Source organism: Vidua chalybeata, chromosome 3, assembly GCF_026979565.1.
Source record: "Vidua chalybeata isolate OUT-0048 chromosome 3, bVidCha1 merged haplotype, whole genome shotgun sequence".
NCBI lineage: Eukaryota > Metazoa > Chordata > Aves > Passeriformes > Viduidae > Vidua > Vidua chalybeata.
Window position 1 is genome coordinate 112,176,772 of NC_071532.1, and position 22,708 is coordinate 112,199,479.

At 50.5% G+C, this 22,708-nt stretch overlaps 1 protein-coding gene across 1 annotated transcript in view; it reads left to right on the forward strand.

The window, feature by feature from the left end:
• Positions 1–18,186, forward strand: part of CHRNA2 (cholinergic receptor nicotinic alpha 2 subunit) — a 69,789-nt gene extending 51,603 nt beyond the window's left edge. The window contains exons 12-16 of the mRNA XM_053937549.1: positions 5,277–5,411; positions 11,114–11,158; positions 12,825–12,934; positions 14,581–15,682; positions 18,061–18,186. Of these exons, the coding sequence (XP_053793524.1) occupies positions 5,277–5,411; positions 11,114–11,158; positions 12,825–12,934; positions 14,581–15,682; positions 18,061–18,186 (1,518 nt within the window). The remainder of the gene's footprint in view (positions 1–5,276; positions 5,412–11,113; positions 11,159–12,824; positions 12,935–14,580; positions 15,683–18,060) is intronic.
• The last annotated feature ends 4,522 nt before the right edge of the window (positions 18,187–22,708 follow it).

The window sequence follows — 22,708 nt, forward strand, 5'->3', positions numbered from 1 at the left end:
TCCCACCCCTTTTCCATCCATTTCCCCCTCTCTTTCCCCTTTCCCCCCCCTTTTCCATCCCTTTTCCCCTCATTTTTTCCCTTTTCCATCCCTTTTTTCCCATCAATTTCCCATCCATTTCCCATCCTTTTTCCCCCCCTTTTTCCCTCCCTTTTCCCCCCTTTTTCCCTCCCTCCCCTGGATCCTTTCCCCCCCCTTTTCCCACCCTTTTCCCACCCTTTTCCCACCCTTTTCCCACCCTTTTCCCACCCTTTTCCCACCCTTTTCCCTCCCTTTCCCATCCCTTTTTCCCCCCATTTTTTCCCTTTTCCCTCCCTTTTTCCCATCCATTTCCCATCCCTTTTTCCCCTTTTCCCATCCCTTTTCCATCCATTTTCCCATCCCTTTTCTGTCTCTTTTTCCACTCATTTTTTCCCTTTTCCACCCATTTTCCATGAATTTTCCCTCCCTTTTCCATCCCCACTTTCTCCCCTTTTCCCTCCCTTTTTTCCCCCCATTTTTTCCCTTTTCCCTCCCTTTTTCCCATCCATTTCCCATCCCTTTTCCCCTTTTCCCACCCCTTTTCCATCCATTTCCCCCTCTCTTTTCCCCTTTTCCCCCCTCTTTTTTTCCCTTTTCCCTCCCTTTTTTCCCATCCCTTTTCCATCCCTTTTCCATCCCGTTCACTCCTCAATTTTTCCCTTTTCCCTCCTTTTTTTCCCATCCATTTCCCATCCTTTTTTCCCCTTTTCCCTCCCCATTTCCATCCATTTTCCCTCCCTTTTCCATCCCTTTTCCCCCTCTTTTTTTCCCTTTCCCATCCCTTTTCCCATGAATTTTCCACTCCTTTTCCCACCCCTTTTCCATCTGTTTTCCCCTCTCTTTTCCATCCCTTTTCCCCCCATTTTTTCCCTTTTCCCTCCCTTTTTCCCATCCATTTCCCATCCCCTTTTCCCCTTTTCCCACCCCTTTTCCATCCATTTTTCCCTCCCTTTTCTGTCCCTTTTTCCCTCATTTTTTCCCTTTCCCATCCCCTTTTCCATGATTTTTCCATCCCTTTTCCCCCCCTTTTTCCTCCCTTTTCCCCCTCTTTTTTTTTTCCCTTTTCCCTCCCTTTTTTTCCCATCCCTTTTCCATCCCTTTCCCCCCTCATTTTTTCCCTTTTCCCTCCCTTTTTCCCATCCATTTCCCATCTCTTTTTCCCCTTTTCCCTCCCTTTTCCATCCATTTTCCCATCCCTTTTCTGTCCCTTTTTCCCTCATTTTTTCCCTTTCCCACCCCCTTTTCCATGAATTTTCCATCCCTTTTCCCTCCCTTTTCCCTCCCTTTTCCATCCCTTTCCATCCCTTTCCATCCATTTTCCCCTCTCTTTTCCCTCCCTTTTCCCCCCATTTTTCCCTTTTCCCTCCCTTTTTTTCCATCCATTTTCCATCCCTTTTTCCCTTCCCTTTCCCCTCCCTTTTCCCTCCCTTTTCCCCCTCGTTTTTTCCCTTTCCCATCCCTTTTTCCATGATTTTTCCATCCATTCCCCCCCCCTTTTCCATCCCTTTCCCCCCTCAATTTTTCCCTTTTCCCTCCCTTTTTTCCCATCAATTTCCCATCTCTTTTTCCCGTTTTTCCCTCCCTTTTCCATCCCTTTTCCCCCTCATTTTTTCCCTTTTCCCTCCCTTTTTTCCCCCATCAATTTCCCATCCATTTTTTCCCTTTTCCCCCCCTTTTTCCCCTTTTCCCATCCCTTTTCCATCCATTTTCCATGAATTTTCCATCCCTTTTCCCCCTCATTTTTCCCTTTTCCCTCCCTTTTTTCCCATCCCTTTCCCATCCCCTTTTCCCCTTTTCCCACCCCTTTTCCATCCATTTTTCCCATCCCTTTTCCATCCCTTTTCCCCCTCATTTTTTCCCTTTCCCATCCCGTTTTCCATGAATTTTCCATCCCTTTCCCCCCCTTTTCCCTCTGTTTTCCCCCATTTTTTCCCTTTTCCCTCCTTTTTTCCCATCCATTTCCCCCCTTTTTCCCTCCCTTTTCCATCCATTTCCATCCCTTTTCCCCCTCATTTTTTTCCCTTTCCCATCCCTTTTCCCATGAATTTTCCATCCCTTTTCCCACCCCTTTCCCCCTCATTTTTCCCTTTCCCATCCCTTTTTTTCCCATCCATTTCCCATCCCCTTTTCCCCTTTTCCCACCCCTTTTCCATCCATTTCCCCCTCTCTTTTCCCCTTTCCCCCCCCTTTTCCATCCCTTTTCCCCTCATTTTTTCCCTTTTCCATCCCTTTTTTCCCATCAATTTCCCATCCATTTCCCATCCTTTTTCCCCCCCTTTTTCCCTCCCTTTTTCCCCCTTTTTCCCTCCCTCCCTGGATCCTTTCCCCCCCCTTTTCCCACCCTTTTCCCACCCTTTTCCCACCCTTTTCCCACCCTTTTCCCACCCCTTTTCCCTCCCTTTCCCATCCCTTTTTCCCCCCATTTTTTCCCTTTTCCCTCCCTTTTTCCCATCCATTTCCCATCCCTTTTTCCCCTTTTCCCATCCCTTTTCCATCCATTTTCCCATCCCTTTTCTGTCTCTTTTTCCACTCATTTTTTCCCTTTTCCACCCATTTTCCATGAATTTTCCCTCCCTTTTCCATCCCCCCTTTCTCCCCTTTTCCCTCCCTTTTTTCCCCTCATTTTTCCCTTTTCCCTCCCTTTTTCCCATCCATTTCCCATCCCCTTTTCCCCTTTTCCCACCCCTTTTCCATCCATTTCCCCCTCTCTTTTCCCCTTTTCCCCCCTCTTTTTTTCCCTTTTCCCTCCCTTTTTTCCCATCCCTTTTCCATCCCTTTTCCATCCCGTTCACTCCTCAATTTTCCCCTTTTCCCTCCTTTTTTTCCCATCCATTTCCCATCCTTTTTTCCCCTTTTCCCTCCCCTTTTCCATCCATTTTCCCTCCCTTTTCCATCCCTTTTCCCCCTCTTTTTTTCCCTTTCCCATCCCTTTTCCCATGAATTTTCCACTCCTTTTCCCACCCCTTTTCCATCTGTTTTCCCCTCTCTTTTCCATCCCTTTTCCCCCCATTTTTTCCCTTTTCCCTCCCTTTTTTCCCATCCATTTCCCATCCCTTTTCCCCTTTTCCCACCCCTTTTCCATCCATTTCCCCCTCTCTTTTCCCCTTTTCCCCCCCTTTTCCATCCCTTTTCCCCTCATTTTTTCCCTTTTCCATCCCTTTTTTTCCCATCCATTTCCCATCCTTTTTCCTCCCTTTTTCCCTCCCTTTTCCCCCTTTTCCCTCCCTTCCTGGATCCTTTCCCCCCCTTTCCCACCCTTTTCCCACCCCTTTTCTCTCCCTTTCCCATCCCTTTTTTCCTCCCTTTTCCCCCTTTTCCCACCCCTTTTCCATCCCTTTTTTCCCCTTTTCCCTCCCTTTTCCATCCCTTTCCTCTCCCTTTCCCACCTTTTCCCCCTTTTCCCATCCCTTTTTTCCATCCCTTTTTTCCCCTTTTCCCTCCCTTCCCCCCCTTTCCCTTCCCTTTTCCATAAATTTCCATAAATTTTTTTCCATCCCTTTTCTTCCATCTCTTTTCCCTCCCTTCCCCCCCTTTCCCTCCCCTTTTTCCATAAATTTCCATAAATTTTTTTCCTATCCCTTTTTTCCATCATTTTCCCCTCACATTTCCCTCCCTTTTCCCCCCCTTTTTTTCCCACTTCCCCCCCCCTTTCCCATCCCTATTTTCCATCATTTTTTCCCCCACTTTTCCCCTCCCTTTTCCCGGTTTTCTCCCTCCTCTCTCTCCCCCTGGCGATTCCCGGATCCCGGCGGGATCGAAGCCCGGCAGCAGCCGAGGGCTCCGGGGATTTTCCGGGGGAAAGGGAGGAGAAAAATCAACAAAAATGAGGAGGAAAAATGGAAAATAAGGAAAAAGGGAGGAAAGTGTGGGAAAAGAAAAATGGGGGGAAAAGGAAAAGGGGGAAAAAAACGGGAAAAGAAGGGAAAAGATGGAAAATGGAGGGAAAAGGGGGAAAAGAAAAGGAGGGAAAATGAAGGAAAATGAGGGAAAAGGGGGGAAAAAGGAGGAAAGGAAAAGGAGGGAAAGTGGGGAAAGAAAAATGGGAAAAGGGGAAAAAAAGGGAAATGGGGAAAAGAAAAGCGGGAAAAGAAGGAAGAGAAAAGATGGAAAATGGGGGGAAATGAAGGAAAATAGGGAAAAGGGGAAAAAGAAGGAGAAGGAGAAGGGGAAAAGAAAAGCAGGAAAAGGGAGGGAAAATGAGGAAAAATGGGGAAAAAAGGGGGAAAAGGAAAAGAAGGAAAAGGGGGAAAAGAAAAGTGGGAAAAGAAGGAAAAAAAGAAGGAAAATTAAGGGAAAATTGGAAAAAATGAATGGAAATGAGAAAAAAGAGGAAAAATGAGGAAAGGAAAAGAAGGAAAAGGGGGAAAGTGTGGGAAAAGAGAAGAAGGAAAAGAAAAGTTGGGAAATGGAGGGAAAAGCAGGAAATGAAGGAAAAGAGGGAAAAGAGGGAAAAGAAAAGCAGGAAAGGGAGGGGAAATGAAGGAAAATGGGGAAAAAGGGGGGGAAAGGAGGGAAAGTGGGGAAAGAAAAATGGGAAAAGAGGGGAAAAAGGGGGAAATGGGGAGAAGAAAAGCAGGAAAAGAAGGAAGAGAAAAAATGGGAAATGGAGGGAAAAGAGGGAGAAGAAAAGAAGGAAAATGGAAGAAAAATGAAGGGAAAGAAGGAAAAGAAATCGGAGAAAAGTGGGGAAAGAAAAGCGGGAAAAGAAGGAAAGGAAAAGATGGGAAATGGAGGGAAAAGGGGGAAATGAAAGAAAAAGAAAATCAGGATAAGGGAGGGAAAATGAAGGGAAATGAGGAAAAAAGGGGGAAAAATAGGAAAGGAAAAGAAGGAAAATGGAGGAAAGTGTGGGAAAAGTGGGAAAAGGGAAAAAAAAGTGGGAAAAGGGGGAAAGAAAAGCGGGAAAAGAAGGAAGAGAAAAGATGGGAAATGGAGGGGAAAGCAGGAAAATTCAGGGAAAGGAGGGAAAAGAGGGAAGAGGAGGGAAAAGGAAAGAAAAAGAGGAAAAGCAGGAAAAGGGAGGGAAAATGAGGAAGAGAATAATTCCTGAATTCCCAAATTCCCAAAGAATCCTTGAATTCCCCAAATAATTCCCAAATTCCCAGATACTTCCCGAATTCCCAAACAATTCCCAAATTCCCAAACAATTCCCGAATTCCCAAAACAATTCCTGAATTCCCAAACAATTCCCGAATTCCCAAAACAATTCCCGAATTCCCAACCAAATCCCGAATCCCGGCACAGGCGCCGGCCAGCGCCGGAGCCACGCCGAGGATCGGCTCTTCCAGCGCCTTTTTTCGGGATACAACCGCTGGTCCCGGCCCGTTCCCAACACTTCCGACGTCGTCATCGTCCGCTTCGGCCTCTCCATCGCCCAGCTCATCGATGTGGTAATTCCCGTCATTCCCGGGATTCTGTGGTTGGAATTCCTGGGATTCTCTGGTTGGAATTCCCGGGATTCCATGGTTGTAATTCCTGGGATTCCACAGCCAAAATTCCCGGGATTCTGTGGTCGAAATTCCCGAGATTCTGTGGTCGAAATTCCTGGGATTCTGTTGTTGAATTTCCTGAGATTCTCTGGTTGAAATTCCCGGGATTCTCTGGTTGAAATTCCCGGGATTCTGTGGTTGAAATTCCCGGGATTCTCTGGTTGAAATTTTTGGGATTCTGTGGTTGAAATTTCCTGAGATTCTGTGGTTGAAATTCCCGGGATTCTCTGGTTGAAATTTTTGGGATTCTGTGGTTGAAATTTCCAGGATTCCGTGGTCGAAATTCCTGGTATTATGTTGTTGAAATTCCCAGGATTCCACAGCCGAAATTCCCGGGATTCCATGGTCGAAATTCCCGGGATTCCATGGTCGAAATTCCCAGGATTCCATGGCCAAAATTCCCGGGATTTCATGGCAGAAATTCCTGAGATTCTGTGACTGAAATTCCCGGGATTCTGTGGTTAAAATTCCCGGGATTCCATGGCCGAAATTCCCAGGATTCTGTGGTCGAAATTCCTGGGATTCTGTGGTCAAAATTCCTGGGATTCTGTTGTTGAATTTCCTGAGATTCTCTGGTTGAAATTCCCGGGATTCTGTGGTTGAAATTCCCGGGATTCTTTTGTTGAAATTTCCGGGATTCCGTGGTCGAAATTCCTGGGATTATGTTGTTGAAATTCCCGGGATTCCACAGCCGAAATTCCCAGGATTCCATGGTTGAAATTCCCAGGATTCTATGGCCAAAATTCCCAGGATTTCGTGGCAGAAATTCCTGAGATTCTGTGGCTGAAATTCCCAGAATTCTGTGGTTGAAATTCCTGGGATTTTGTGCTTGAAATTCCTGATATTACATGGCTGAAATTCCTGGGATTCTGTGGTTGTAATTCCTGGGATTCCGCGGTTGAAATTCCCAGGATTCTGTGGTCAAAATTCCCGGGATTTCGTGGTCAAAATTCCCGGGATTCTGTGGTTGAAATTCCCGGGAATCCGTGGTCGAAATTCCTGGGATTCTGTGGTTGAAATTCCCGGGAATCCGTGGCTGAAATACCCAGGATTTGAAATTCCCGGGATTCCGCATCCGTCCCCTCCTGCTGGGGGTAATTCCCGGGAATCCACGCCCATCCGCTTCCCACTGTGTGTAATTCCCTAATTCCTGGGATTCAACATCCGGCTGCCCCGTGTCCCTTTATCCCCCTATCCCATATCCCATTATCCATTTATCCCCCTATCCCCATCCCATATCCCCATCCCTATATCCCTTATCCATTTATCCCCCTATCCCATATCCCATTATCCATTTATCCCCCTATCCCCATCCCATATCCCCATCCCTATATCCCTTATCCCTTTATCCCCCTATCCCGTATCCCTTTGTCCCTCTCTCCTTCTATCCCATATCCCATATCCCTTTATCCCATATCCATTTATCCATTTATCCCCCTATCCCCATCCCATATCCCCATCCCTATATCCCTTATCCATTTATCCCTCTATCCCATATCCTATATCCATTTATCCCCGTATCCCATATCCCATATCCCCATCCCTATATCCCATATCCATTTATCACTCCATCCCCCATCCCATATCCCCATCCCTATATCCCTTATCCATTTATCCCTCTATCCCATATCCTATATCCATTTATCATCGTATCCCATATCCCATATCCCCATCCCTATATCCCTTATCCCTTTATCCCCCTATCCCATATCCCATTATCCATGTATCCCTTTATCCCCATCCCATATCCCCATCCCTATATCCCTTATCCCTTTATCCCCCTATCCCATATCCCATTATCCATTTATCCCCATATCCCATATCCCATATCCCCATCCCTATATCCCATTATCCATTTATCCCCCTATCCCATATCCCATATCCATTTATCCCATATCCCATTATCCATTTATCCCTTTATCCCATATCCCATATCCATTTATCCCTTTATCCCCCATCCCTTTGTCCCCTATCCCGTATCCCTTTATCCCTCAATCTGTTTAACGCCCATCCCTATATCCCTTATCCCTTTATCCCCTATCCCATATCCCATTATCCATGTATCCCTTTATCCCCATCCCATATCGCCACCCCTATATCCCTTATCCATTTATCCCCCTATCCCATATCCCACTATCCATTTATCCCTTTATCCCCCATCCCATGTCCCCATCCCATATCCCATATCCATTTATCCCTTTATCCCATATCTATTTATCCCTCCATCCCCCATCCCTATGTTCCCTATCCCGTATCCCTTTATCCCTCAATCTGTTTAACCGCCATCTCACTATCCCGCTATCCCGATATCCTCTATCCCATATCCCATATCCTTTATCCCACTGGCCCCTATCCCATATGCCCCCATCCCATATCCCGTTATCCGTTTATCCCTTTATCCCCCCATCCCTATATCCCCCTATCCCACATCCCTTTATCCATTTAACCCTTTATCCATTTATCCCGATATCCCCCAGCCCTCTATCCCTATATACATTATCCATTTATCCCCCCATCCCTATATCCCACTATCCCATATCCCTTTATCCATTTATCTCTTTATCCCATATCCCATTATCCATTTATCCCTTTATCCCCATCCCATATCCCCATATCCATTATCCATTTGTCCCTTTATCCCCCTGTCCCTATATTGCACTATCCCATATCCCATTATCCATTTATCCCCCTATCCCATATCCCTTTATTCATTTAACCCTTTATCCCATATCCCTATATCCATTTATCCCTTTATCCCCCTATCCCATACCCCATTATCCATGTATCCCTTTATCCCCATCCCATATCGCCACCCCTATATCCCTTATCCATTTATCCCCCTATCCCATATCCCACTATCCATTTATCCCTTTATCCCCCATCCCATGTCCCCATCCCATATCCCATATCCATTTATCCCTTTATCCCATATCTATTTATCCCTCCATCCCCCATCCCTATGTCCCCTATCCCATATCCCTTTATCCCTCAATCTGTTTAACCCCCATCCCACTATCCCGCTATCCCGATATCCTCTATCCCATATCCCATATCCTTTATCCCACTGGTCCCTATCCCATATCCCCGTATCCCATATCCCGTTATCCGTTTATCCCTTTATCCCCTTGTCCCTATATCCCCCTATCCCATATCCCTTTATCCCCCATCCTTTTATCCCTTTATCCCGTATCCCTTTATCCATTTAACCCTTTATCCATTTATCCCGATATCCCCCAGCCCTCTATCCCTATATACATTATCCATTTATCCCCCCATCCCTATATCCCACTATCCCATATCCCTTTATCCATTTATCTCTTTATCCCATATCCCATTATCCATTTATCCCTTTATCCCCATCCCATATCCCCATATCCATTATCCATTTGTCCCTTTATCCCCCTGTCCCTATATTGCACTATCCCATATCCCATTATCCATTTATCCCCCTATCCCATATCCCTTTATTCATTTAACCCTTTATCCCATATCCCTATATCCATTTATCCCTTTATCCCCCTATCCCATACCCCATTATCCATTTATCCCTCCATCCCCCATCCCAAATCCCCATCCCTATATCCCTTATCCATTTATCCCCCTATCCCATATCCCATTATCCATTTATCCCTTTATCCCCCATCCCATGTCCCCATCCCATATCCCATATCCATTTATCCCATATCCCATATCCATTTATCCCATATCCCATTATCCCTTTATCCCCCATCCCTATGTCCCCTATCCCGTATCCCTTTATCCCTCAGTCTGTTTAACCCCCATCCCACTATCCCGCTATCCCGATATCCTCTATCCCATATCCTTTAACCCACTGTCCCCTATCCCATATGCCCCTATCCCATATCCCGTTATCCCTTTATCCCTATATCCCCCTATCCCATATGCCCCTATCCCATATCCCGTTATCCCTTTATCCCTATATCCCCCTATCCCATATCCCATTATCCATTTCTCCCTTTATCCCTTTATCCCTATATCCCCCTATCCCATATCCCTTTATCCCCATCCCCCCATCCCTCTATCCCTCTATCCCATATCCCCATCCCACTGTCCCCCATCCCATATCCCTTTATCTCCCCGTCCCCATATCCCCCATCCCTATATCCCTTTATCCATTTAACCCTTCATCCCCCGTCCCTCTGTCTCCCTATCCCATATCCCTTTATCGATTTATCCCACTATCCCGCTATCCCTATATCCTCTATCCCATATCCCATACCCTTTATCCCACTGTCCCCTATCCCATATGCCCCTATCCCATATCCCTTTATCGATTTATCCCACTATCCCGCTATCCCTATATCCTCTATCCCATATCCCATACCCTTTATCCCACTGTCCCATATCCCATATGCCCCTATCCCATATCCCTTTATCGATTTATCCCACTATCCCGCTATCCCGATATCCTCTATCCCATACCCTTTATCCCACTGTCCCCTATCCCTCTATCCCTCTCTCCCCTATCTCTTTCTCCCTCTATCCCCTATCCCATATCCCCTATCCCATATCCCTTTATCCATTTAACCCTTTATCCCCCATCTCTCTATGCCCCATCCCTATATCCCTTATTCCATTATCCCTTTATCCCACTGTCCCTATATCCCCCCTCCCCTATCCCATATCCCTTTATCCGTTATCCATTTATCCCGCTGTCCCTGTGTCCCTCTATCCCATATCCCTCTATTCCTTTATCCCTTTATCCCCACATCCCTCTGTCCCATATCCCCCAATCCCTTTATCCCACTATCCCCCATCCCTATATCCCTCTCTCCCCTATTCCCCTATCCCATATCCCTTTATCCATTTAACCCTTTATCCCTTTATCCCTGTATCCCCCTATCCCATATCCCTTTATCCCTCTGTTCCTTTATCCCACTGTCCTCCATCCCTATATCCCGTATCCCTTTATCCCCATCCCTTTATCCCTTTATCCCTTTATCCCTTTATCCCTTTATCCCTTTATCCCATATCCCATATCCCTTTATCCCATATCTCATATCCCATATCCCATATCCCAAATCCCAAATCCCATATCCTAAATCCCATATCCCTTTATCCCCCATCCCTTTATCCCATATCCCATACCCTTTTATCCTTTTATCCCTTTATCCTTTTATCCCATATCCCAAATGCTGTATCCTATATCCCTTTATCCCAAATCCCACATCCCAAATGCCAAATCCCACATCCCAAATCCCAAATCCCATATCCCAAATCCCACATCCCAAATCCCACATCCCAAATCCCACATCCCAAATCCCACATCCCATATCCCAAATCCCACATCCCAAATCCCACATCCCAAATCCCAAATCCCAAATCCCAAATCCCTTTATCCTCCATCCCTCTCTCCCATTTCCCGCTCCCTCCCAGCGCCGTTTCCCGCCAAACCCAATTCCCTGCTGCCCTCTAGCGGCCACAAATCCCGGGAAAATTCATCCCAGGAGCCCATCCCGGAATTTCGGGATCGCAGGAATTTTGGGATCGCAGGAATTTTGGGATCGCAGGAATTTTGGGATTGCGGGAATTTTGGGACAATCCCTCGGGATCTCCCGGCTCATCCGTCTTTCCCACCGCAGGATGAGAAGAACCAGATGATGACCACCAACGTCTGGCTGAAGCAGGTGGGAGATGGAACCGAGCCGGGATTTGGGATTTGGGATATAGGATTTGGGATTTGGGAACGGGATTTGGGATTTGGGATTTGGGAACAGGATTTGGGATTTGGGATTTGGGAATGGGATTTGGAGAACCAGATAATGACCACCAACGTCTGGCTGAAGCCAGGTGGGAGATGGAACTGAGCCGGGAACGGGATTTGGGATTTGGGATTTGGGAGTGGGATTTGGGATTTGGGAACGGGATTTGGGATTTGGGATTTGGGAATGGGATTTGGGATTTGAGATTTGGGAATGGGATTTGGGATTTGGGATTTGGGAGTGGGATTTGGGATTTGAGATTTGGGAATGGGATTTGGGATTTGGGATTTGGAAATGGGATTTGGGATTTGGGAATGGGATTTGGGATTTGGGAGTGGGATTTGGGATTTGAGATTTGGGAATGGGATTTGGGATTTGGGATTTGGAAATGGGATTTGGGATTTGGGAGTGGGATTTGGGAACGGGATTTGGGAGTGGGATTTAGGAATGGGATTTCGGATTTGGGAATGGGATTTGGGAGTGGGATTTGGGAACATCCCTGCCCAGGGTGGTTTGGGGACATCTCCATGGATCTGTTCCCTGGATCTGCTCCATGGATCTGTCCATGGATCTGTCCATGGATCTGCTCCATGGATCTGCTCCATGGATCTGTTCCCTGGATCTGCTCCATGGATCTGTTCATGGATCTGTTCCATGGATCTGCTCCATGGATCTGCTCCATGGATCTGTTCCCTGGATCTGCTCCATGGATCTGCTCCATGGATCTGCTCCATGGATCTGTTCATGGATCTGTTCCATGGATCTGCTCCATGGATCTGCTCCATGGATCTGTTAATGGATCTGTTCCCTGGATCTGCTCCATGGATCTGCTCCATGGATCTGTTCATGGATCTGTTCCCTGGATCTGCTCCATGGATCTGCTCCATGGATCTGTTCATGGATCTGTTCCATGGATCTGCTCCATGGATCTGCTCCATGGATCTGTTCATGGATCTGTTCCCTGGATCTGCTCCATGGATCTGTTCCCTGGATGTGCTCCATGGATCTGCTCCATGGATCTGTTCATGGATCTGTTCCATGGATCTGCTCCATGGATCTGTTCCCTGGATGTGCTCCATGGATCTGTTCATGGATCTGCTCCATGGATCTGCTCCATGGATCTGTTCCCTGCATTTGCTCCATGGATCTGTTCATGGATCTGCTCCATGGATCTGTTCCATGGATCTGTTCCCTGGATGTGCTCCATGGATCTGCTCCATGGATCTGTTCCCTGCATTTGCTCCATGGATCTGCTCCCTGGATCTGCTCCATGGATCTGTTCCCTGGATGTGCTCCATGGATCTGCTCCATGGATCTGTTCATGGATCTGCTCCATGGATCTGTTCATGGATCTGCTCCATGGATCTGCTCCATGGATCTGCTCTGTGGATCTGCTCCATGGATCTGCTCCATGGATCTGTTCATGGATCTGCTCCATGGATCTGCTCTGTGGATCTGCTCCATGGATCTGCTCCATGGATCTGCACCATGGATCTGTTCCATGGATCTGTTCATGGATCTGCTCCATGGATCTATTCTATGGATCGGTTCATGGATCTGCTCCATGGATCTGCTCCGCGCGTCCCGGCAGGAATGGAGCGACTACAAGCTGCGCTGGGATCCGGCGGAGTACGACAACGTCACCTCCATCCGCGTGCCCTCGGAGATGATCTGGATCCCGGATCTCGTCCTGTACAACAAGTGAGGGACGCTGCCGGGACCGAGAATTCCTGGGAGAGCTGGGAATTCCCAAAATCCCTTCCCTGAATCCCTTCCTTAAATCCCTTCCCTCCCCTGAATGACTCCCGTGAATCCCTTCCCTAAATCCATTCCCTTCGCTTCCATTGATTCAGTTCACATGATCCAATCCCATCCCATCCCATCCCATGGATCCCATTATCCCACCCCATTATCCCATTATCCCATCCCATGGATCCCATTATCCCATTATCCCATTATCCCATTATCCCATTATCCCATCCCGTTATTGCATTATCCCATCCCATTATCCCATCCCATGGATCCCATTATCCCATTATCCCATCCCATTATCGCATTATCCCATCCCATGGATCCCATCCCATGATCCCATTATCCCCTCCCATGATCCCATCCCATTATCCCATTATCCCATTATCCCATTATCCCATTATCCCATCCCATTATCCCATCCCATTATCCCATTATCCCATCCCATTATTGCATTATCCCATTATCCCATCCCATTATCACATTATCCCATCCCATGGATCCCATCCCATGATCCCATTATCCCATCCCATGATCCCATCGCATTATCCCATCCCATTATCCCATTATCCCATCCCATGGATCCCATTATCCCATCCCACTATTGCATTATCCCATCCCATGGATCCCATCCCATGGATCCCATTATCCTATCCCATTATCCCATTATCCCATTATCCCATTATCCCAGTATCCCAGTATCCCATTATCCCATCCCACCTTCATCCCGTCTCCAACCAAGGCCCATCCCAAGGCTCATCCCAAGGCTCATCCCAAGGCTCATCCCAAGGCTCATCCCAAGGCCATTCCTGACCATCCCTGGCCATTCCCTGTTTCCCAGCGCCGACGGCGAGTTCGCCGTGACGCACATGACCAAGGCCCACCTGTTCTCCTGTCCCATCCCATCCCATCCCATCCCATCCCATGGACCCCATTGATCCCATTATCCCATCATCCCATCCCACCTTCTTCCCTTCTCCAACCAAGGCTCATCATCCCAAGGCTCATCCCAAGGCCATTCCTGACCATTCCTGGCCATTCCCTGTTTTCCAGCGCCAATGGCAAGTTTGCCATGATGCACATGACCAAGGCCCACCTGTTCTCCTGTCCCATCCCATCCCATCCCATCCCATCCCATCCCATCCCATCCCACCTCCATCCCTTCTCCAACCAAGGCTCATCATCCCAAGGCTCATCCCAAGGCTCATCCCAAGGCCATTCCTGACCATTCCTGACCATTCCCTGTTTTCCAGCGCCGAGTGAGAGTTCTCCGTGAGCCACGGGACCAAGGCCCACCTGTTCTCCTGTCCCATCCCATCCCATCCCACCTCCATCCCTTCTCCAACCAAGGCTCATCATCCCAAGGCTCATCCCAAGGCTCATCCCAAGGCCATTCCTGACCATTCCTGGCCATTCCCTGTTTTCCAGCACCGACGGCGAGTTCGCCGTGACGCACATGACCAAGGCTCACCTGTTCTCCTGTCCCATCCCATTCCAACCCATCCCATCCCACCTCCATCCCTTCTCCAACCAAGGCTCATCCCAAGGCTCATCCCAAGGCCATTCCTGACCATTCCTGGCCATTCCCTGTTTTCCAGCGCCGACGGCGAGTTCGCCGTGACTCACATGACCAAGGCCCACCTGTCCTGGGACGGGACGGTCAAGTGGGTGCCGCCGGCCATCTACAAGAGCTCCTGCAGCATCGACGTCACCTTCTTCCCCTTCGACCAGCAGAACTGCAAGATGAAGTTCGGCTCCTGGACCTACGACAAGGCCAAGATCGACCTGGAGAACATGGACCACCAGGTGGACCTCAAGGACTACTGGGAGAGCGGCGAGTGGGCCATCATCAACGCCGTCGGCACCTACAACTCCAAGAAGTACGACTGCTGCACGGAGATCTACCCCGACATCACCTTCTACTTCGTCATCCGGCGCCTGCCGCTCTTCTACACCATCAACCTCATCATCCCGTGCCTCCTCATCTCCTGCCTCACCGTCCTGGTCTTCTACCTGCCCTCGGACTGCGGCGAGAAGATCACGCTCTGCATCTCCGTGCTGCTGTCCCTCACCGTCTTCCTGCTGCTCATCACCGAGATCATCCCGTCCACCTCGCTGGTCATCCCGCTGATCGGCGAGTACCTGCTCTTCACCATGATCTTCGTCACGCTCTCCATCATCATCACCGTCTTCGTGCTCAACGTGCACCACCGCTCGCCCAGCACCCACGCCATGCCGCGCTGGGTCCGGAGCTTCTTCCTGGGTTTCGTCCCGCGCTGGCTCTCCATGAAGAGGCCGCCGGCGCTGCCGGCGCTGCCGGAGGGACAGTACGACCACGCCGGCGCGCGGCTCAGCGCGTCCCGCTGCTGGCTGGAGACCGACGTGGACGACAAGTGGGAGGAGGAGGAGGAGGAGGAGGAGGAGGAGGAGGAAGAGCGGGAGGAAGAGGAGAAGACCTATCCCAGCCGTCCCGGGGAGTCCCGGGAATCCCAGTTCCGCTACGGCCAAGGCGGGAAAGCGTCCGGGGGTTCGGGATCCCGCGGATCATCCAAGGGGAAGAAGGAGGAGGAGGAGGAGAAGGAGGAGGAGGAGGAGGAAGGCTCGGAGCAGGGCTTGGCGCTGTCTCCCAGGATTCTGAAGGCCCTGGAAGGGGTGCAGTACATCGCGGACCACCTGCGGGCCGAGGACGCCGACTTCTCCGTGAGTTCCGGCATCCACGGGTGGGGATGGAGGTCCCAAATCTGGGAAATTCTGGGATCTGTGGAAGTTGTTGGAGATCCCAAAATTGGGAAGGGAAGTTCTGGGATCCAGATTTGACTCCTGAGATCCCAAAACTGGGAAGGGAAGTTCTGGGATCCACGGATGGAGCTGGTGATCCCAAAATTGGGAAATTCTGGGGTCTGTGGGAGTTGTTGGGGATCCCAAAATTGGGAAGGGAAGTTCTGGGATCCAGTTTTGGTTCCTGAGATCCCAAAATTGAGAAAGGAATTTCTGGGATCCACAAATGGGGCTGAAGATCCTGAAATTGGGAAGGGCAGTTCTGGGGTCTGTGGATGGGGCTGGAGATCCCAAAATTGGGAAGGGCAGTTTTGGGATCCATGGATGGGGCTGGAGATCCCAAAATTGGGAAGGGCAGTTTTGGGATCCATGGATGGGGCTGGAGATCCCAAAATTGGGAAGGGCAGTTTTGGGATCCATGGATGGGGCTGGAGATCCCAAAATTGGGAAGGGCAGTTTTGGGATCCATGGATGGGGCTGCAGATCCCAAAACTGGGACGGGCAGTTCTGGGATCCAGTTTTGGTTCCTGAGATCCCAAAATTGGGAAAGGAATTTCTGGGATCCATGAATGGGGCTGCAGATCCCAAAATTGGGACGGGCAGTTCTGGGTTCCAGTTTCAATTCCTGAGATCCCAAAATTGGGAAAGGAATTTCTGGGATCCAGTTTTGGTTCCTGAGATCCCAAAATTGGGAAGGGCAGTTCTGGGATCCGTGGATGGGGCTGGAGATCCCAAAATTGGGAAGGGCAGTTTTGGGATCCACAAATGGGGCTGGAGATCCCAAAATTGGGAAGGGCAGTTCTGGGATCCATGGATGGGTCTGGAGATCCCAAAATTGGGACGGGCAGTTCTGGGATCCAGTTTTGGTTCCTGAGATCCCAAAATTGGGAAAGGAATTTCTGGGATCCACAAATGGGGCTGGAGATCCCAAAATTGGGACGGGCAGTTCTGGGGTCTGTGGATGGGGCTGGAGATCCCAAAATTGGGAAGGGCAGTTTTGGGATCCATGGATGGGGCTGGAGATCCCAAAATTGGGAAGGGCAGTTTTGGGATCCATGGATGGGGCTGGAGATCCCAAAATTGGGAAGTTCTGGGATCTGTGTAAATTGCTGGAGATCCCAAAATGGCATCCATGGATGGAGCTGGAGATCCCAAAATTGGGAAAGGCAGGTCCGGGATCCACGGATGGGGCTGATGATCCCAAAATTGGGAAGGGCAGTTCTGGAGTCCAGTTTTGGTTCCTGAGATCCCAAAATTGGGAAGGGCAGTTCTGGTATCCATGGATGGGCTGGAGATCCCAAAATTGGGAAGTTCTGGGATCTGTGGAAATTGCTGGAGATCCCAAAATTGGGAAAGGAAGATCAAGTATCTGTGGATGGGGCTGGAGATCCCAAAATTGGGAAGGGCAGTTCTGTGGCATCTGTGGATGGGGATCTGAAATTTGGGAAAGGAAGATCGAGGATCTGTGGATAGGGCTGGAGATCCCAAAATTGGGAAGGGCAGTTCTGGGATCCGTGGATGGGGCTGGAGATCCCAAAATTGGGAACTTCTGGGATCCACAAATGGGGCTGGAGATCCCAAAATTGGGAAGGGCAGTTCTGGGATCCATGGATGGGGCTGGAGATCCCAAAATTGGGAAGGGCAGTTCTGGGATCCATGGATGGGGCTGCAGATCCCAAAATTGGGACGGGCAGTTCTGGGATCCAGTTTTGGTACCTGAGATCCCAAAATTGGGAAAGGAATTTCTGGGATCCAGTTTTGGTTCCTGAGATCCCAAAATTGGGAAGGGCAGTTCTGGGATCCGTGGATGGGTCTGGAGATCCCAAAATTGGGAAGGGCAGTTCTGGGATCCAGTTTTGGATCCTAAAATCCCAAAATTGGGAAGGGCAGTTCCAGCATCTGCGGTTGCTTCCCAAGGACCCAAAACCAGGGAGGAGATCCATGATCCATCTCCCACCTCCATGGACATTCCCGGTCTGCAGGATCAGCCAAGGGTTCCTCCAGCTCCCGTTGGCTTTGGGAATGTTGGAGATCCCTCTCCCACCCTCGGCGCCCGGCTCAGAGGCCGCATTCCCGCTTTTCCCAAAGTGGATTCAGAAAACCCCGGGCGGGACCAGCTCTGCCCTGGGAATCTCCATCCCCCACCTCAGGATTTCTCGGAAAACTCCAAACCTTTCCCAGAAACGCGGCATCTCCTCACCCCGAGGAGATTCCCAGGAAGCTCTGGGTGGTCTCCCAATCCCACGAGATTCCCGGGAAGGGATTCCCCGGGGGATTCACCGCCCTTTTCCCGCCGGCAGGTGAAGGAAGACTGGAAGTACGTGGCCATGGTGATCGACCGGATCTTCCTCTGGATCTTCATCATCGTCTGCCTCCTGGGCACCGTGGGGCTCTTCCTGCCGCCCTACCTGGCCGGGATGATCTAGGACGGGGCCGGGACGCGGTGGGAATGGTGGGAATGGTGGGAATGGTGGGAATGGCGGTGGCCGCATCCCGCCGGGCGCCGGTGGGGACGTGGAGCCGTGGGAAGATCTCCAGCGGGAATGGAGGGTGGAGGAAGGGGTGGGGTGAGGGGTGGCCCGGGGGTGGTGGTGACGGGTGTGTCCGGGGGTGATGTGGGACATCCCACCATCCCATGATCCCAGGAGGTTGTGGGACAGGGATTGCGTGGATGGTCCATGCAGAAGGGACACGGACATGATTCCATAATCCCATGATCCCATCATCCCATGATCCCAAAATCCCACCATCCCGACGTCCCAGGAGGTTGTGGGACAGGGATTGCATGGATGGTCCATGCAGAAGGGACACGGACATGATTCCATAATCCCAGGATCCCATAATCCCGTGATCCCACAATCCCATGATCCCAGGAGGTTGTGGGACAGGGATAACATTTGGGATTGTCCGTACAGAAGGGACATGGACATGATCCCATAATCCCGTGATCCCATAATCCCATGATCCCACCATCCCAGGAGGTTGTGGGTCAGGGATAACGCTGTGGATGGTCTGTGCAGAAGGGTCATGGACATGATCCCATAATCCCATGATCCCACAATCCCACCATCCCGCCGTCCCAGGAGGTTGTGGGACAGGGATTGCGTGGATGGTCTGTGCAGAAGGGACACGGCGGTGATCCCATAATCCCATGATCCCACAATTCCATAATCCCACCATCTCAGGAGGTTGTGGGACAGGGATTACGTGGATGGTCCGTGCAGAAGGAACACGGACATGATCCCATAATCCTGTGATCCCATAATCCCATGATCCCACCATCCCATGATCCCAGGAGGTTGTGGGACAGGGATTGCGTGGTTGGTCCATGCAGAAGGGACATGGGCATGATCCCATAATCCCGTGATCCCATGATCCTGTGATCCCACAATTCCACCATCCCAGGAGGTTGTGGGACAGGGAAAATGCTGTGGATGGTCCGTGCAGAAGGGATATGGACATGATCCCATGATCCCATAATCCCACCATCCCAGGAGGTTGTGGGACAGGGATAATGCTTTGGGGTTGTCTCTGCAGTAGGGATGTGGACATGATCCCATAATCCTGTGATCCTATAATCCCGTTATCCCACCATCCCATGATCCCAGGAGGTTGTGGGACAGGGATTATGTGGATGGTCCATGCAGAAGGAACATGGACATGATCCCATAGTCCTGTGATCCCATAATCCCATGATCCAACAATCCCACCATTCCACCATCCCAGGAGGTTGTGGGACAGGGATTGCGTGGATGGTCCATGCAGAAGGAACATGGGCATGATCCTATAATCAGGTGATGCCATAATCCCATGATCCCAAAATCCCACCATCCCACCTTCCCAGGAGGTTGTGGGACAGGGATTACGTGGATGGTCCGTGCAGAAGGAACACGGGCATGATCCCATAATCCCAGGATCCCATAATCCCATGATCCCACAATCCCATGATCCCAGGAAGTTGTGGGACAGGGATAATGCTTTGGGGTTGTCTCTGCAGAAGGGATGTGGACATGATCCCATAATCCCAAAATCCCACAATTCCACCATCCCACCATCCCAGGAGGTTGTGGGTCAGGGAAAATGCTGTGGATGGTCAGTGCAGAAGGGTCATGGACATGATCCCAGGAGGTTGTGGGTCAGGGATTACGTGGATGGTCCATGCAGAAGGGATATGGACATGAGCCCATGATCCCATAATCCCGTTATCCCACAATCCCATGATCCCAGGAGGTTGTGGGTCAGGGATTGCGTGGATGGTCCATGCAGAAGGGACATGGGCATGATCCTATAATCCCATGATCCCACCATCCCATGATCCCAAAATCCCACCATCCCACCTTCCCAGGAGGTTGTGGGACAGGGATTGCGTGGTTGGTCCATGCAGAAGGGACATGGGCATGATCCTATAATCCCGTGATCCCATAATCCCATGATCCCACAATCCCACCATCCCGACGTCCCAGGAGGTTGTGGGACAGGGATTGCGTGGATGGTCCATGCAGAAGGGACATGGGCATGATCCTATAATCCCATGATCCCACCATCCCATGATCCCACAATCCCACCATCCCGACGTCCCAGGAGGTTGTGGGACAGGGATTGCGTGGATGGTCAGTGCAGAAGGAACACGGACATGATCCTATAATCCCGTGATCCCACCATCCCATGATCCCAGGAGGTTGTGGGACAGGGATTACATGGATGGTCCATGCAGAAGGAACACGGGCATGATCCCATAATCCCAGGATCCCATAATCCCATGATCCCACAATCCCATGATCCCAGGAAGTTGTGGGACAGGGATAACGCTTTGGGGTTGTCTCTGCAGAAGGGATGTGGACATGATCCCATAATCCCAAAATCCCACAATTCCACCATCCCACCATCCCAGGAGGTTGTGGGTCAGGGATTACGTGGATGGTCCATGCAGAAGGGATATGGACATGAGCCCATGATCCCATAATCCCGTTATCCCACAATCCCATGATCCCAGGAGGTTGTGGGACAGGGATTACGTGGATGGTCCATGCAGAAGGGACACGGACGTGATCCCATAATCCCAGGATCCCATAATCCTACCATCCCAGGAGGTCGTGGGACAGGGATAACATTTGGGATTGTCCGTGCAGAAGGGACATGGGCATGATCCCATAATCCCGTGATCCCACAATCCCATGATCCCAGGAGGTTGTGGGACAGGGATAACGCTGTGGTTGGTCTATGCAGAAGGGATATGGCCATGATCCCATAATCCCAGGATCCCATATTCCTGTGATCCCATAATCCCGTGATCCCACCATCCCAGGAGGTTGTGGGTCAGGGATAACATTTGGGATTGTCCGTGCAGAAGGGACATGGACATGATCCCATAATCCCGTGATCCCACAATCCCACCATCCCAGGAGGTTGTGGGACAGGGATAACGCTGTGGATGGTCTGTGCAGAAGGGTCATGGACATGATCCCATAATCCCAGGATCCCATATTCCTGTGATCCCATAATCCCGTCATCCCACCATCCCAGGAGGTTGTGGGTCAGGGATAACGCTGTGGATGGTCTCTGCAGAAGGAACACGGGCGTGATCCCATAATCCCAGGATCCCATAATCCCGTGATCCCACCATCCCAGGAGGTTGTGGGTTAGGGATAACGCTGTGGTTGGTCTATGCAGCAGGGATATGGACATGATCCCATAATCCCACAATCCCATATTCCTGTGATCCCATAATCCCGTGATCCCACCATCCCAGGAGGTTGTGGGTCAGGGATAACGCTGTGGATGGTCTGTGCAGAAGGAACACGGGCATGATCCCATAATCACATGATCCCATAATCCCATGATCCCATAACCTGCGCTCCTGGATCCATCCCGATCCTCCCCATCCCACCTGAGATCCCAAATCCCCCGGCTCTGACGCCTGCTCTGATCCGGCTTTTCATTCCCGGCTTCCATGAATCCTCCAGACCCTTGGGAGCACCTTCTCCATTTTTCCGCGCTCCTGAGGAACACCGGGATTTTCCCTGGTCCCTTTTTCCCTCCCGGAGCACGACCGGGAAGATTTCAGGGAAACGCTTGGAGCTTTCTGGAGTGAAACCGGCCGGAATTAACGGGGGCCGCGGAAGGACGGGCGCATCCCGAGGGTGTCCCTGTTGCTTCCGGAGCCTCCGGAGCCGGCAGAGGGGCGGATCAGGCGTGGGGACACTTTTGGGGAATGTCCAAGCCGGATCAGGCCAGGAGCTCCTGGATACGGAGAGGGATTTTCCCGGGAAGGTCGTCCTCCGGGGGGGGGGAATGGGTTTTACCAGGACAATCGAGGAATCTGGGAATTATGGAATTAATTGGGGTTGGGAAAGCTCTCGGAGATGGAGTCCAAGCGTTCGCAGCGCTGCCCTGATCCGTGTCCTACCAAATCCGCAGGGATTTAAATCCATCCAGGAATGGGGACTCCAGCACTGCCCAGGGCTGGAAAAACCTCTCCGTGCAGGAATTATTCCCAACATCCCATAAATAATTCCCGATATCCCATAAACCTCCCCTGGCACAGCTGGAGGCCGTTCCCTCTCATCCCATCTCCGGGCAGAAGATCCCGATCCCACCCGGCTCCACCCTCCTGGCGGGGAATCCCAGAGGGAGAAGCTCCCTCAGGATCCTCCTTTTTTCCCAGGATTTTCCCCAGCTCCGGCTGCTCCAGCCCCTTCCCAGCTCCGTTCCCTTCCCTGGACACGCTCCAGCCCCTCCAGATCCTTGGAATGAGAGGCCACCACCCCAAAATCTGGGATGGCCTTGACCCCTCCACCCTTTTTTTTTGGGGGGGGTGAAGCCCAAATTTGGGCGCGGAACGCTCATCCCATCCCAGGGGCAATTCCATTCCCACCATCCCAAGAAGTCTCGTCGACCATCCCAACCCTTCCTCTTCCCAAGGAAATTCCAGGAAGGACAGGCCGCGGC